At 29.5% G+C, this 16,029-nt stretch overlaps 1 protein-coding gene across 1 annotated transcript in view; it reads right to left on the bottom strand.

The window, feature by feature from the left end:
• Window positions 1–12,303, bottom strand: part of LOC145312712 (zwei Ig domain protein zig-8-like) — a 70,212-nt gene extending 57,909 nt beyond the window's left edge. Inside the window, exon 1 of the mRNA XM_080151969.1 lies at window positions 12,109–12,303. Coding sequence (XP_080008095.1) covers window positions 12,109–12,160 — 52 coding nt within the window. The 5' untranslated portion in view covers window positions 12,161–12,303. The remainder of the gene's footprint in view (window positions 1–12,108) is intronic.
• Between the last annotated feature and the right edge of the window lie 3,726 nt (window positions 12,304–16,029).

Raw genomic sequence — 16,029 nt, 5'->3', positions numbered from 1 at the left:
TTCGAACAGTTTGACTAGAAAATAGCGTTTAATTTTTTTTTATATATTTTATTAATAAGCTTTTAGTACTGACAAAGTTGTCTTGGTTATACATCTATACTTATACAGTTATTTGCTGAAGTACAAAAAAAGGCATTATTATTCAACTTTTGGTGTACTTTTTTAAAATTCAACTTATGTGTTATAATTGTAAAAAGATATATAAATAAATATATTTAATTCAACCCCAAAAAAAGACATGAATAAAAACATACATTTTCATGTATATATGACATAAATAATAAACAAAATGGACATTCAACCCCTCACAAATGTCCTGAATTTTATACATAAAGGTTTGTAATTAAACTAAGAATAATGAAGGACAATTTTAAAGGGTCTTTTTAAGGTTGTAAAAGACCCGAATGTTAACTTATTTTATTATAAACTGAGATTAGATTGTTGTTTTTGTTGTAATTATGAAGATGTCGTGAACGGTTGAACTGGTCTTTCAAAATATAGCAAGAAAAGTATCATTTCCTCTTTAGGCATATGGCTCCGAAAAGGACCTCTACCACCCCCCCCCCCCCTAAACCTTAATTTTAAAACAAATAGAATATGTTAAATTGCGGGAATGTATACTGTCCCACCCCTGATTGTTATGTAACTTATATTACCAAGAGACGGTAACATAAATTGAAATTAAACTAGTTTATTTTGCAGCTGTTACGAATATAAATAATGCTTATGTTTATGAATAATAAACCCACATGTACAAATGTTACTATGTAAATTTTAATAATGGATTTAAAGAAAATGTGGAAACAGTATTTTTTATTGAATATACCTATTTATAGGAAAAAAAACTAAAACAACACAAAAAGACAAATATAAATATAAACTTATTGTGATTAAAAGACTATATCCACGATTTTAAAATCTATTGTAGCATCTCAGTATATTCTTTTCAATTTAGGTTTATCAAAGACAAAGGTGTATTTGAACAAACAAATAAAAGGAAGTTTTAGTCCCAAAATATTTTGTTTTTCAAGCAAATTGCTTTCTACTCGTTTGTAGCGACTTGGCTGTGTTAATATTCACGACGCTGTTAGCTGATATTCAAAGAACCAATTGAAAGTCGGCACAGGGTCCACGGGGTGAATGAAATGATACCCAATTTATATATATCCCTTGATCCATGAAGTTAAGATGCATTTTCTTCCATACCATTGAATTATATTCCGCTAGCAATACGTCCAAAAATGTGTTCATGTATGACACTTTTATTGTATATAGCAGAGCTCGTCAGCTGCAGCTAAGCCTAGAATTTAAACCCAATTGGAAGCTTAGAAATTAGCTTGAAAAGCGGAATTGCCATATTTGGGTCAGATTTAGACTTCCAGCTGTTTTTTTTTTAATTGTAAAATGTTGATTTCCTTTCTCTTACAGGCGGCTCACAGGCAGCTGCACAGCACTAATATACAGTTAATGATAGGTAAATGGTAGATACCATTGAATTATATTCTGTTAGCAATACGAACGAAAATGTGTTCAATGTATTACAGTTTTATTATATAGAGTCAATGAAAGTTAAATGGTAGATTATTTAGAGTTTGCTTAGGTTTGGTCAGGCGTGGCTTATATAAGACTGTAAGCTTCCTTGAACTATTGCAGCTGTTTGCAGATATGGATAGCTGACCAGGCTGAGGTTTATTATTTTTTTTTCGAAGCATATTTAGTGGCTTATGTAAGCTGTGCCGCTGGATACAGCAAAGTTTTCGACTGTCAAGCCTTGGTTAGACATTAAAACTAATAAACAACAACTGGACTATTTAGGTTCTACTTTACAATTTAAATGATAATATTAATAATCGTGATAAATTCCTTAGGTTGAGTAAACTAGGGTTGGGCCGGATACTTTTTTGGACGGATATCGAATACCGGATATCCGGCAGATTTCTAATGCCGGATATCTGGTTCCGGCCGGATATATGGCAATTTACCGGTTATCCTGTCGGATAACCGATATCTGGCGTCAAAAATCAGCCGGATAACCTGTAACCGGATAGTTTTAATATCCGGTATCCGGCCGGATATTGAAAATGACCGGATATCCGGCCGGATAACCGGCCTAACCCTAGAGTAAACTAGACTAATTAGTTTTAAAATGAAAAACCTCAGACAAAAAATATGTGTCTGCCCCGAGTTTTATCTATGCAGTAGCAACTCAGATATCTTGTAAAAGTAGGAAGAACCAGGTATAAAGTTGGAAGTAAACTTTTCATCTAAGTTTAACTTTTACTAGTTCAAAGAAAGGTATTTTTTTTATTTAAATCTTATTATTATTAATCAATGGCAAAATTTTGGTTTGCCATACAAACTTGGTGAAAAATAATACCATTCGAAACAACACTTAACCTAACCTTAGCTAAAATAAGCTTCATAAAATTGTTTTAAAAACTTTAATAAGCTAAATTACTTTAAAATCAAACATGAAAAAAGGATATTATTTGGATAACAGTAACATCCTTTATCTCTGAGGCTAAATCTATTCTGTTTCTAACCAGAACTATGGACAATTATTAAGAAAAACTGTTGGTAAATCATGTAAAACTGTCAGACAAAATTCTTAGCCCAACTTAAACATACATTTCTAGCAAGCGAAATTTTTTAATACTTTTATAACCCTGTAAAAGCTTGCTCTACAACTAAATATTTCTAGCCGACTTAATTATTAAAATATTTTCATGTCGTAACCAATAATAAGGCTGTATTATTCTTTCTCTGCGTTTTTATTGGTCCAAGTTACTAAGTTAGGATCTAATACAATATCTTTTTTTTTTATTTTAATGTTTATTGAAGTTTTGTCTGTAGGAATGTTTATCCGCTATCTCTACTCCTAACTGGACACCACCTAATTATAGAAAGATTATGGTGTAATATATTAACATAATATAATGCATACTAGTGCCAGATACACGCGGTTTCTATAGTTGCATTTATATTACCATAACTGTAGGATTTACTATAAGTAAGCTTAAAATGCAAGTGTTATATTAATGTTGCTAACATATTTAGAAACAGCCTTGGATAATACAATAGTGATGCCTTTAGTTTTTAAGTTTTACTAGAATAACATAACGGTTTTATGCTAATTAAGACAATAGTAATGCGTTATTATTAGATTTAACAAAACTTTAGGAATACTGTAGGATAATAAAGGGAGTAAGAACGTAATCATGGATAAATAATTTTATCATTTATCATTGTGAAAGTATTTGAAATAGATCAGCATTACTATGCTGTATCTCAAACAGCTTTGATAATTGCTTTTATTCAGTTTTCAATACATTTTGCTTTTACTTTGATTTGTCTTCTAACCTTTTTATGTCTGAAGCTAAAGATTTCAAAAATTGTTTGTCCAAATAGGTAGTTTTCAGGGAAGCTTTACAACTGCCATGGGTTTTCGCTTTTTCCTGACCTTTCACCCTCTCTCCATAAGGCTATTGGCAAATCAAATATTGTAAGAAAGAGCAAACTTTTAAGATGTGAATATTTTCTTGTAATTTAATCCATGCGTAGAAAGTACCGCAGTTAATATTACAATTCTAAGAAACACTATTTTATTATTTGATATTAACATGGAATAGTAGAAAAACGTTAATACTTAGAAAAGAATAATTACCTGAATAGTACTAAAACACTAAGCGTCCTTATTATGATATTTTTTTAGATTTAGATCAGTAAAATTGTTATTATAACTGTACCTTTGTACTTTAAGTCTCTATATTTTTTTTTAATTTTACTTAATATAATCATGTACTTGTATTTTAATTATTTCATTTCAAAAATAATTAATTTTTATTTAATAAAGAATGGAATAATCTAATTCTTTTCAGAGATTTTCAGAAAAAAATAAATCAAAATTTTGCATCTAAAGAAAATCTTTGTTTTCTCAGAAATTTTGCGAAGATAAACAAAAGATAAACGAAATACTAAATAATTTTATAAACAAACTAAGAATTTAATTTCTTTTATTAAAATTCTTAATAAACTTATATCCTGGTAGTTGGATGTTTGTGCGTTATCAAATATTTTAAAAATCATGTCAAAATAAAATTTTTTTGCATGAATGTCTATTTTTGTGAGTAAAACTAATTAATTAATGTTAGTTTGACATTATCATAGCGTTTGATTAAAAATTCACAGAACTTATTAAAAGTTTTTAAATATTTAGGATAGGTCCGTCCGTCTGTAACGGTTAGCTTTTTTCGTAATAATGACTTCTGTAACATTCAGGTACGATTTAGGAAGCATTTTGATTTTTCACTTTTTTGTATAATATAATTAGTTCATCTGATTTTATTCTGATTCCTAGAACAACAAGGTACAATGTCATAAGCAATGCATCTCTCTAATCAGATTCTAAAATTCTTAGCATTTTACTGTTTTATACACTTACAAATTAATTTTCTGCTTATTAATTTCTGACACTCTACAAGAGTTATTGTCTGTTTGTTCTTCCTTTTGATATTAGAGCTTCGCTTTTATGGATGCTGTGGATGGTGACGGTGTCATCCTTGTTTCAATATAATTACAGTCAGGGACATATTTTGTGTAATTATTATATTTTAAAGATAAAAAATTAATTATTTTAATCTTCCCGGCATAATCTAAAGAAGAAAGGATACGGTTGGATTTTAAGTTGCCAACATTAGATAAACATCAAAATGTTTTATGTTTAATTGCATAGTATAATATTTTCTTTAGCTTATTTGGATTTTGTAAAATTCGAAAAAGAAAGAGTGTTAGGGAACTAAACCAAATCATAGTTTTATGGTTAAATTTTTATAAATTTTTTGGTAAAATAGCAATTTTAAATTGATGTAAGTCTCCTTTAGTTCTTTTTACATCTAATTAGAGAAAAAAAATCTTCTAAAATATGCTATTATGTTGAAAACTAGTACTTAATGTATTTCTAAATTCAAATATAATGAATATGCAGAAAACCAGTTGTAAGTAATTTAAGTTTACACAAAGTTATAATCATAGATAAGAAAATAAAATAATAGGAAATTTATTTTATTTTTATTAAATATAACGAAAACATAAAAAAGTCTAATAATATGACCATGTAAGAGTATTTTGGAGTATATATTTAACAACATAAATTGACAACACTCCTAACTATGTTTTATTCTATACCTTTAACGTTCTATTATTCTATGATAATTAATGGGAAAATACAAATGATAATATTTGTTAAAATAAACTTTTACTAGACAGGCTGACTTTATGGATGAGTAATAGAATATACGGTAAGATAAATGGTCAAAAGTTAAAAAATGTTAAAAAAATTTCTAATGTTTCTAATAAATTATGTGAAAGTTTCCTTCTTTTTAATCAAAAAAATATTAGGTATTGATTTATTTAATTTGATTTTCTGACAATCCAAATTTTACTTGAAAATTAACAAAAGTGGACATTAAAGTGAATTAACTATACTATTACTCTTTTTCTATATTGTCAATTATGCCCGTCGGATATTTACACAAGATTGGACATTGTTTCCCTTTTTCAACACATCACAAATACATTGTAGACTGAATGACTTTATTTTAGCAAATGTAATTTATTCTTTTATATTTTGATAAAGTAACAGGATGTTTTCCGTTATGATGTAGCTTCTCATAGGTCATGGAAAGAAGTTTTATGGTAAGGTACCACCTCAAGTACCCATTGTTTTAAAAATTTTCGGGGGTATCGATAATACTTTAAATGGTTGTAAAAATCTTAAACATAATAACAGAAATGTGAGGTAAAAATATGATCTAGTCTTGGTCTATAATATGATCTTGTCTTGGTCTATAATAAGATCTATTTATGGTCTTTAATATGATCTATTTATGGTCTATAATATGATCTATTTATGGTCTATAATATGATCTATTTATGGTCTATAATATGATCTGTTTATGGTTTATAATATGATCTATTTATGTTCTATGATATGATCTTTTCTTGGTCTATAATAAGATCTATGCATGGTCTATAATCCGGAAAAGTTTGCCGCCTTGTGTCCACTTGAGAAGCCATTTATCATGTTTACCTTTTTGTCGCATCACACAATTTTACAGTTTATGTCTTGCATTTGATAGTTAAGGCGAAAGCAGTGTGCTTTATAACAGCAGGTATAACATTAAAATACCAAAATTGTCAAAATTTGGTTCTTCATAATGTTATTATATTTAAGAAACTTGCTCCTTGCCCCAAGAGATAATTGAAGCATATTTTCTTTAGTGAAGCTTTGCCTGAACATCATTGGATCTTAGGTATTCCAGATTGTTTATATGACTCCTTATGCTGCTTAACAAGGTGTGCGAGAATGACAAGTACGTTATGCCCCTTTAAAGCCAGCAGCCTTTAAAGTCATAGATTTTTGGTGTTACCAGGAACATTTTACCGTGAACTTCACTTGATCCATACTTAAATTATCATTCTGCTTATTAAGTTTTCATGTTTGTTTCTTCAACTGTTTGATTTCGCTTTCATGGATGTTGTCATCATTGTTTTTATAAAAAAAGAAGCTTAATAAATGAAAAATATTTTGTTTCAATTTATAATTATTCTACGAAACCTTTTCCAGTTAAATGTAAAATGACAAGCAAAATAAAAATGTAAAATGACCGAAATGTTTAAAAAGGTTTGAAAAGCCTGGGATTATTAGGATAAATCCTTTTTACTCCTCTCACACAGTTATGATTGGATTAGAACAACAATATACTCAGGGGTTAACAGAAAAGTAAACGATTTTCTAGTTTAATCTTAACGATATAATAATTTTTAGACAAACTTTTTTTATGCTCATTTGTCAAAGGAATTGTTACAAGAAATGACGGATTTATCATCTTATAATATAAAGGAGTAAGGTTTATTATATTATTAGGATTCAGGATAGTTTTAAGCTATTTTAGTTATGAATTTTTGCATTAGAGTGTTTTAGGCAATTTTTCTGCCTTTCTCCCTTGCAAGGAGCACAGGCGCTAGTACTATATAAATTGGTAAGGTTGTTTTGTCTGTTGCTTAAGATTTCATTAATCAATGAACTGATTGTGTTATCCATTTTAGAGAAGCTATACATTGGGCAAATTGATGCTTTACACCGCAATCATAGGGCTTAAGGCTGACAACCCTATCCCATGTCCATAAAAAGCCACATTGTTACAGAAACACTGACAAATTGTCAGCGGCCTATGCTCCCCCTGTGGAGTGAAAAGGGCTTGTTACTGTTATACATTGGCTCTGTGATTGTTTTAGGCTATTTTATTTTTAGATTTTAATTCTTGGGATGCTTTTAGGCTATGTTTATTCTTCGAATTCAGAGCTCCTAAATGCTAGGGGCGCACCAACTATTATTTTTTATAGCAGCTGAGAAATATTTATTTTTCTTAGACAGAATCTCGCCAAAACTGTAGTACTTTATAACATTGTGAAAACCCTAAAACCATGATAAAAAGTTACAAAAATTATATTTCAGTTGTTTTATAACCAAAAGGATTAAATATTGTACAATATATTTTTTTTTATTTTTATAAACAAAAGAAAAAAATCTGTTTAATTTAGAAACTTACCTACATATATCATACAATTTTGTCTTTGAACCTAGGATTTATTTAAAAGAAAAATCGACATTAAAAGTTGTGAGGGAATTTTTGTTAGAAAGAAAAGTAAAATATGGAATAACATAAATAAAAATACAATGAAAATGTATGAAGTGAATTTATTTATCAATTCTTTTGGATAGATTCAGAAATGAAAGGTATGGTTATTTACTGGAAAAAGACAATATATGTATGTAGTATGTAGTGCTATACGAAACAAATTATTTAATCAATTCCCAAACAATTAAAATTAAACTACGTTTTTTCAACATTTACTACAAATAGGTGAAATCACGAAAATACCAAATTTTATGATTCTGCAATTATAACATTAAGGCTGTTAAAGGTTAATTATGATTGTATAGTAGCTGCGCTGGAATTTTTTGTGTAAATTCACATAACATTTAATTTTATTGGTGTTGTTTGTCGGTCATTCTTCAAAATACAATAACGTAAAATATTGCGTAACCTTGTTTACATAACATTCTACAATCTCGCTACTAGTTTTGACAAATTTGCTATTAAATGAGTATGGCCTAAGACCTTAAGACGCTGATGTGCTATTTTTACAGAATGCATCTACCATCCTATTCCTGTAAATGCACTTATATTTGTTAAATCCAACTCCACAAAAATGAAAGAGTTAATTTATTTAACCATTTTCAATTAATCCAATTTTCTTAGTACAAATTAGTACAGTGCTACATAAATTGTACAATTAAAAATAAAGAAAAACTTCTAATTTGGTACTTTCAGTTTTACACAAGACAATTAAAATAAAATCATAGTTGAAATATTATTGTAATTTTCAAAGAAGAATTTTAATATAAAAAATCAGAGGGGGAAGGGGGAAATAATCTATTGTCAATTTTCCAAGATGTTTTTGTCGACAAAATTAATTTGAAAGCTGCGACCCTAGCATCTGAGGGATTTGAAACGTTAGGGAGGGAAAAAAATTGGATAAAATCATTCTAAGACTTAAATATAAAGATTGAATAGCCTAAAATCATCCTGGGATCTACATGAAGCTTCCCTAAAATGGAGTACGCAATCGGGTCAGTATTTATCAAAATCTTAATCTACAGACAAGTAACTACTTTATATATTAAAATTAAATGTACCGTGATAAATTTAAACATTTTTTGTTAATGATATATAAAACAAATAATAATATAAATATTAAATATATTTCTAAATTGATTGTAATGAAAGTCTGTATGATTTCTTTCAACCACAAAATTATGATTTTATTGCCATAATGCTCATAAACTGACGCCAAGGACTCGAGCCAATAAACATTAAACGTGTCGTTAGCATTAATATTGAATGGTTTGGCTCCGTGTTTTCTAATTCATTTGGTGGCTTGCTGCTGTCGGGGTATTGGTTTTCTTTTTTTTATGAGGCTAATACACAAAATAGACTGTCCCAAAAAATCAAATAATAATTTGCAGAATCTATGGTTACTTTTTATGATTCTTGATTTTTATTGTTTCTGACCCCAGGGAAGCTTCTTATAAATAATTCAACCCTTTTAAGAAAAACTATCCTGTTCCCAACAATTTACATTTTCTTTTTAAACGATAAACTAAGAAGGTGAGTCAAATTCAACCCCCCCCCCCCACCCCTTTCAAACTTTAGTAGATAAGAACTCAGAGCCCGAAATTTTACCAGTCTAATATTAAGTGTAAAATATTGATTACTGTGACTATATATAAAATGAGAACCAGTCTAACTTTATTAAATTTGTTCTAGTCTAGTCAAATAACAATAAGTTTTAAGAATAGATTATTTCATTATAAATAAAAACAAAACCAGTCTACTAATGGTTTAAAAAAATGTACCAGTCTAGTAATAAGTGTGAAAATATAGATTAATTTTAGTATAAAGGAAAAATGTCAAAAAGGAATGTCAGTATTTATATTTTATTTGTTTGCTTTTACAGTACAATTATTATATTGTTTCAAGAATGTTTGATTTTTCAAAAGAAAAAAGTAGACTTGGATTATATATTTTATTATTCTTTTTTATTTAGCGAACTAAACCCTTCCTATCAACATTATATCTATTCTCTAACGCAAGATAATAATATTTTCATCATCTGATATTAAAAAAAAACTGGGTTCGGCAGCAACAGCAACCATCAGCTGTGCGATTTTCACAGCGGCTAAAATAAATAATAAGTTACTCGAAATTACATCCCCCTGGAAGCTTCAGCCAACCAAAGTCTTTTTCAGCCTCGGCTGCAACCTCCTGACCAAGCAGCTGTACCCGCTATAAAACAGCTTAGACAAAATTCAAGCAACAACAGCAAATAACAGCTTTAATTTAAGAAAGCAAAGCAGTTTGGAGGAGTTAGTCATCAAATTTAAATTAAGTCTCAGCCAGCCATAGACACTCCAAATAGCCACCTAAATTTAATATACAGCTCAGCCACCTTAGCCGCCGCCGCAGCCCTGAATTAACATATATTTTTTTACTTTCAAAATAAAGTTTTAGTAACAAAATAATGAATAACTTTGTCTGTTTTATGTTGAGTATTGTCATTACTAGCAATTTTTTCCATAAACTTTTTCTTCATAGGTAGAATACAAAATTGTTAGGAAAGTTAATTCGAATGAAGCTACTCTAAATCTTTTCAAAACAACTTTATTTTCAACAATTTATCGTTATTGTTGTTTTATTTTCAAATGTAAAGTTAGCCCCTGTTTATGAGGCAGTTTTTTAGTACTTGAATGACATAATTATACTTTTAAAGTGTTACTATAAACAAGTTTGTTTCAGATGTTTAATAATTTTCAAACTTTGAATAAAGTGAACCTTGTGTTAATATTTTTACCGAAATTAAAGGTATCACTCTTCAGAACCATAGTTTATACCAAAAAATTGCAAAGATAAGTAAAGCATTTTTAATAATACTTCAGAAAATAAGTTTTTTGTTAGACCCTTTTTTGAGAGAAAGATATTCATGTTATGAAATGTTATTGAATCTTATTGCAATTGATATATTATTACTATGATTTTGCACCAGATTTTCAAAAACTCTGATAAAATAATATTTGCAGCTGGCTAAATCAACTATTTCCCCATCCACCCACTTTATCCCAACCACTCCCCTTCTTCTAAGTGAACGAGCTGACCAATAAATGAGGTCCATATTAGCAAGCTAAATTGACGATAAATTATCCTCTTTCAATATATCCACACATATCCTATATCATTTATTATTTCTTTTCCCTTCTATCAGTGATTTTCTTCCTGTCCTTACCAACTTATTCCATTAGAGTTGATTAAGGTTCTACTACAACCTTAACGCTCAGTCACATGCGGATAGGTCAATAGACGTAAAACTGTGTTTATTAAAAAAATAATAAATTTAGAATCCATATATTAACGAAACAGGATCTGTGTCTTTGTGTATCGAAGGATCTAACTATCCACAAAACCGATACGGTTCTCCTTTACAGTGTAACTTCTCATAGATCTTGGGAAGGTTTATGGGTTTTTTTTTTGGGGGGGGGGGGAGACGACTTCCCCTTTCCCACCTAGAGGCCCTAATACTGACAAACTATTTTTTTAATATCAAGCCCATGTCAGCCTTTTTTAGATGTGCACATTATTGTTGATATAAATCATTAAAATAATAAATATATCGAAATATTTGCATAAATTTCTAATGTATTACCGATCCCTTTCTCCTTGACAATAAATAAAAATTTGGACCCAACACTTACTAGTTTTTTTTTGGCGGGGGAAAATATATTTTAAATTATGTTTATTTTTCATTAATTTATACAGTAAACGATCATAACATTAGAAAGTGAAAATTTAAAATTTTAATAAATCCACCAAACTCCAAAATTAAGGTAAATAAATAGATTTTTATTATGATATTTTATTTAATAATAGCCAAAAGCCATAAAGCCACCTATGTGAAAAGTATGTTTGGTTAATTTTATGCATTGATTGTTTTTGACTTATTTGCAGATAAATTTTGCGTATATAAATAAGATCATTTATAAGTTAAAGAAAGTTTTCTAGAAGCTTAGTAAAAAGACAGTATAGTTGTCTGAGAAGTCTTAATAAGCTGTTTTCGCTGTGTGTTAGTAAAAGTTCACAAAATAAGGAAATGACATTTTTTGTAAAGAATTTTTTAGTGTTTCTTTGACTTTGATATATTTCCACTGGATTATAGCTGGTCGTGAGCCATAATTAAAACAAGTTTTATCCTATCTTATTACAGACAATAATAAAACATATCTAGTTGTTATAAAAAGAAAGAAAGAGAGAGAATATGTAAAAACTCAAAGAAAATCATGAAATCTTTAAAAATGTGTCATAGGAATCTTCACTGAAAATTTCAGCTGCCTACATTCAATAGCATTTCAATACCAATTTTCTTGCTATTAAATATAGAATATATGGTACAAATATTAAAAATAAATCATTTGATCCCTGAACCATTTGTTACCTAGTTTTTGTATCTGTAGTAGGGCCACCACAAGTAAAAGTTGATACAACATCGTAAATAATCTTCACACGGTTCTAGAAACGCCCAATAACACAGCTGTCACAGATGAAATTCTGCCTGGATATTAATGGTATGGTTGTGACTTATCACTTATATTAAATAGTTTTTATAGCAATTTGCAACCAATTTATCACCGAAGTTTTCTCTGTCTGAATAAGCAGGTAATCGAACTGTGATATTATAATCACTTAATAGTTTTAGGAACCACTCTTACTCACAACAAATATAACTCTACAACTTTATGGAAAAGTTTTCACAGATATTTATCAATTTTCACCATTACCATCTGATAACATCATTCAACAATATATCTTTATCTGGAAAAAAGTAATTTTTTAATTAGTATTAGAATAATGGATATTGGATATACGTGGATATATCGATTCGACAGGCCAAATTTTCGTCAATTTACATTGCTAATATGGAACTCATTTATTGGTTTGTTTGTTCATACAATAAAAGTGAAGAGGATGGGGTAAAGAAGGGTGGAGTTAAATTCATTTAGCCAGCTGTGAGCATCACTTTATTAGAGTACAAACAAATCTGGTGCAATATCCAAGAAATAAAATATCGATTAATAAAGAATAAAATAGAATTTAACGACAGCTTAACCACAGTAAAGTGTTTTACAACGTCAATTTTATGTTCATATGTATATAGCGATATGTAAGATTTAATGTGCATTGATTTAATACATTTTAATCTAAAATTTGATTTAATCTTAATGTTTTTGATAAGTCAAAAGATAATGGTAACATGTAGCTTTTGTTTCAAGCTTTCCCGACTTTTAATTTGCTTGTCCTTGTTGTTAAGCCTTCTTTTATCACACCTCTTGCCAAAAATAATGCAAGGTATTGTATGCTTTAATGGCCAGGATCACACTTTAACTGAAATACACTATTATTTCCGTTGCATGAATTGTGTCTTGATGTCCTTATCTGTAGTCTAAATTTTTGCCCATTTTCCAAGAAAAAAACACAAATAAAAACAGAGAACAGTTTTTTAATCATTTCTAGTATGTTTGGGTTAAAAGGGTTATTACAATCTGCCAATCCATAAAACGGTTTCAAACTTCTGGCAGAATGTGGCATGCATATAAAAATTGAATAATATATAAACTAATCTAGTGGTGTGATGTATTACGTACTGCATAACCCACTTTTTATAACAGCAGTGCAGCAACTCTTTAGAATGGGTTGTCCGTACGTGTAATTTGCATAACTACTATATAAAATAGGTTTCTGAATATACATAATATATTATTGGTTTTGTCTGCAGTGTTTATCAATCGACTTTAAGTATTATCTTGCTCAGTTACTTATTGATATTACTGTCTCGTTAAAAGCAAAGCTTTTCTGTGGTTGGTCCGTCCGTAACAATTAGATGTTTTCGTTATTTTAGGCATGTTAGAAATGTCCTTTCGATTGTAACATTTGCATGGCGATTCCTAAAACATTTAGGTATTATTTAAGAAGCCGAAGAACTCTAAAATCATTACCAGAAAGTCCGTATGTTCATTTAATTCATTATGCTTCTCAATTTATTTTGACAACAATCATCCTATTCAATCGATATTTATTTAGAATAATGATGACTAGAACAAGAGAGGCATCTTTATAATCAAATATTAAAATGAAAGTATTTCTTTTTACTGTATCCTGTATTTAGAAATTTTACTACAATCTTTTATTTGGCATACAAATTGTCCTGCTACCTAAGTTTGACAATCTACAAGAGTGTTTGTTCGTTTGCCCTTCCTTCTAATTTTAAAGCTTCGCTTTTATGGATGTTGTCATCCTTGATACAGTATAACTAATGTATATCTATATGTATCTTTACCTACCCATCCTTTGATGCCAAAAAATAAAATATGTGTGGAATATCAATTAGGGCAAAACTTTGATTTTCAGTTGGGTCATGTTCTAAGTGGTCTTCTCAGTTTCTTTAATATTGTTAAAAAGGATAGATTTAAAAATGAACTGAGTATAAATTGTTAAACGAGCAGTCGAGCCGTTTGTGAGAACACACGATTACCTACTTGTTAGCATAGGATACACATATTTTTTTTTAAGTTGAAGGGGCTCGAACTTTGTGGTTGCTTGAACTAGAACTTGAATAACTACTGTATATTCAATCCCCCCCCCCCCTTCCATAGATTTATAATATAAACATAAACTTTGGTGTTCATAAAATTTGGTAGATTTTTAGTACACATTAACGTTGTTTATTACAAAATTCCATTTAGGATGATTGTTCTATTTAATGAGTGTAGCTTTTATATAATCAGGGTCGTTCCGTCCATCCGTAAGGCCGTCCGCAACTGTTAGCTCTTCTATTGTAATTTAGACATGACCAATCGATTTCAAACTTTACATTATGATTCTTATAACAGTTAGTTACAATATAGGAAACGTAGCAACTCTATAGTCGTTTGCAGAAAGTTTTTTATATATTTTTGGCTCCAAAGTGATATTTGTTTGATGTACTAATAGAAAGTTTTAATGTCAAAAAAGAAATTTAGCCTATTGCTATAGTTGTTTTTAATCCATAAATTTTCATCAAGACGAATGTTATTTTTCTAAAACTATAAATTGATTTTGTGTTCATTTGATAGTCTCGTAGGGAATACTTTTAGTTTGATTGCAAAAACGCCAAAACTTTAGATTTCTCATTGAATTGTAGAGGTAGAAACTTTAAACAGGAGCACAGATAATTATTCTTTTAAACATCTAAAAATTATAATTCATATACGGATTTAGAAAAGGTTTATCTAGTTATTGAAAGGAATATAATATCAAACTAACATATTTTGCTTAATTAAAGAATATCTAAGCCTTCCATTAATGTTTAAGCTATAATAGTTTTAATCACAAAACATTTTTAAAATTTTGTGAATGTTAGCACAAAGAAATGTTGGCAAGAGAAAAAAATAGCCCACACAATTGTTATTTTTAAGACATCTTCAATAAATTTATCCAGAATTTATATTACTACTAATGTTAAAGTTTGAAAAGCAAATAAAGAACGACAAGTATTAATTTCTGAGGTAATTTTTCAAAGGTTGAAAATTAATACGACTATTCTATCACATGTAAAAAAAATCAAAGTCTTCAAAGAACAATATCTATGTAATTGTTTTAACCCTTAACGGTCGGGGGGGGGGGGGGGGGGGCGTTGAACGCCCCCCCTTCCGGTTTTTTCTATCTCATTTTCTGTGTGTGAAAGATAAAGAGCCCAAACTGCTTGAATTTTAAAGTATGGGTATGACACATAACTGAGAGTTGGAATTTTTTGAATATCTCCATCCTGGCGGGCACAGGATGCCAGCAAACCTGGCAGGGTCATCCAGGTAAAGAGCAAAAATATTTTTTTGACTAAAACAAAGCATTTTATCATACCAAAATACTAAAAAATCCTCTAGTAGTACATCCTTACAGGTGTTCAAGTAACTTTCAGGTTCCAGGTATGATCCTGCAGGTCCTGATCCTCCAGGTCTCCAGAAATCTTTAAAAGGCTCCTGTGGCTGCAATTTTTGACTTAGAGACTTCAAATTTTAAACTTAAGCTTTTCTTACATGTCTACATAACGTATTAAAATTTCATGAAGATCCGCCGCCGTTTTCCCGCCGACCGCCGACTGCGGCGGCTGGCAGCTGCCAAGTACAGCTGCGGCCGCTGAAATTTATATTTTGATATTTCTAATGTAAAATTTACACAAAAATAAACATTTTCTGCAAAAAGATTTTCTTCTAGCTTTAAAAATAAAAAAATTACAGCCGTTTGAAATTTTTAAGTAAAAAAGGACCTAAAAACAAAGGTTGTTAAATAAAAGGGTGAAGGAAGCGAAAATTGACTTAGACTT

The sequence above is a fragment of the Acartia tonsa genome, chromosome 2, assembly GCF_053477335.1.
Source record: "Acartia tonsa isolate MP-2025a chromosome 2, ASM5347733v1, whole genome shotgun sequence".
Classification (NCBI taxonomy): Eukaryota; Metazoa; Arthropoda; class Copepoda; order Calanoida; family Acartiidae; genus Acartia; species Acartia tonsa.
Note: the sequence above shows the minus strand (reverse complement) of the source record. Positions and strands in the feature narration are given on the sequence as shown.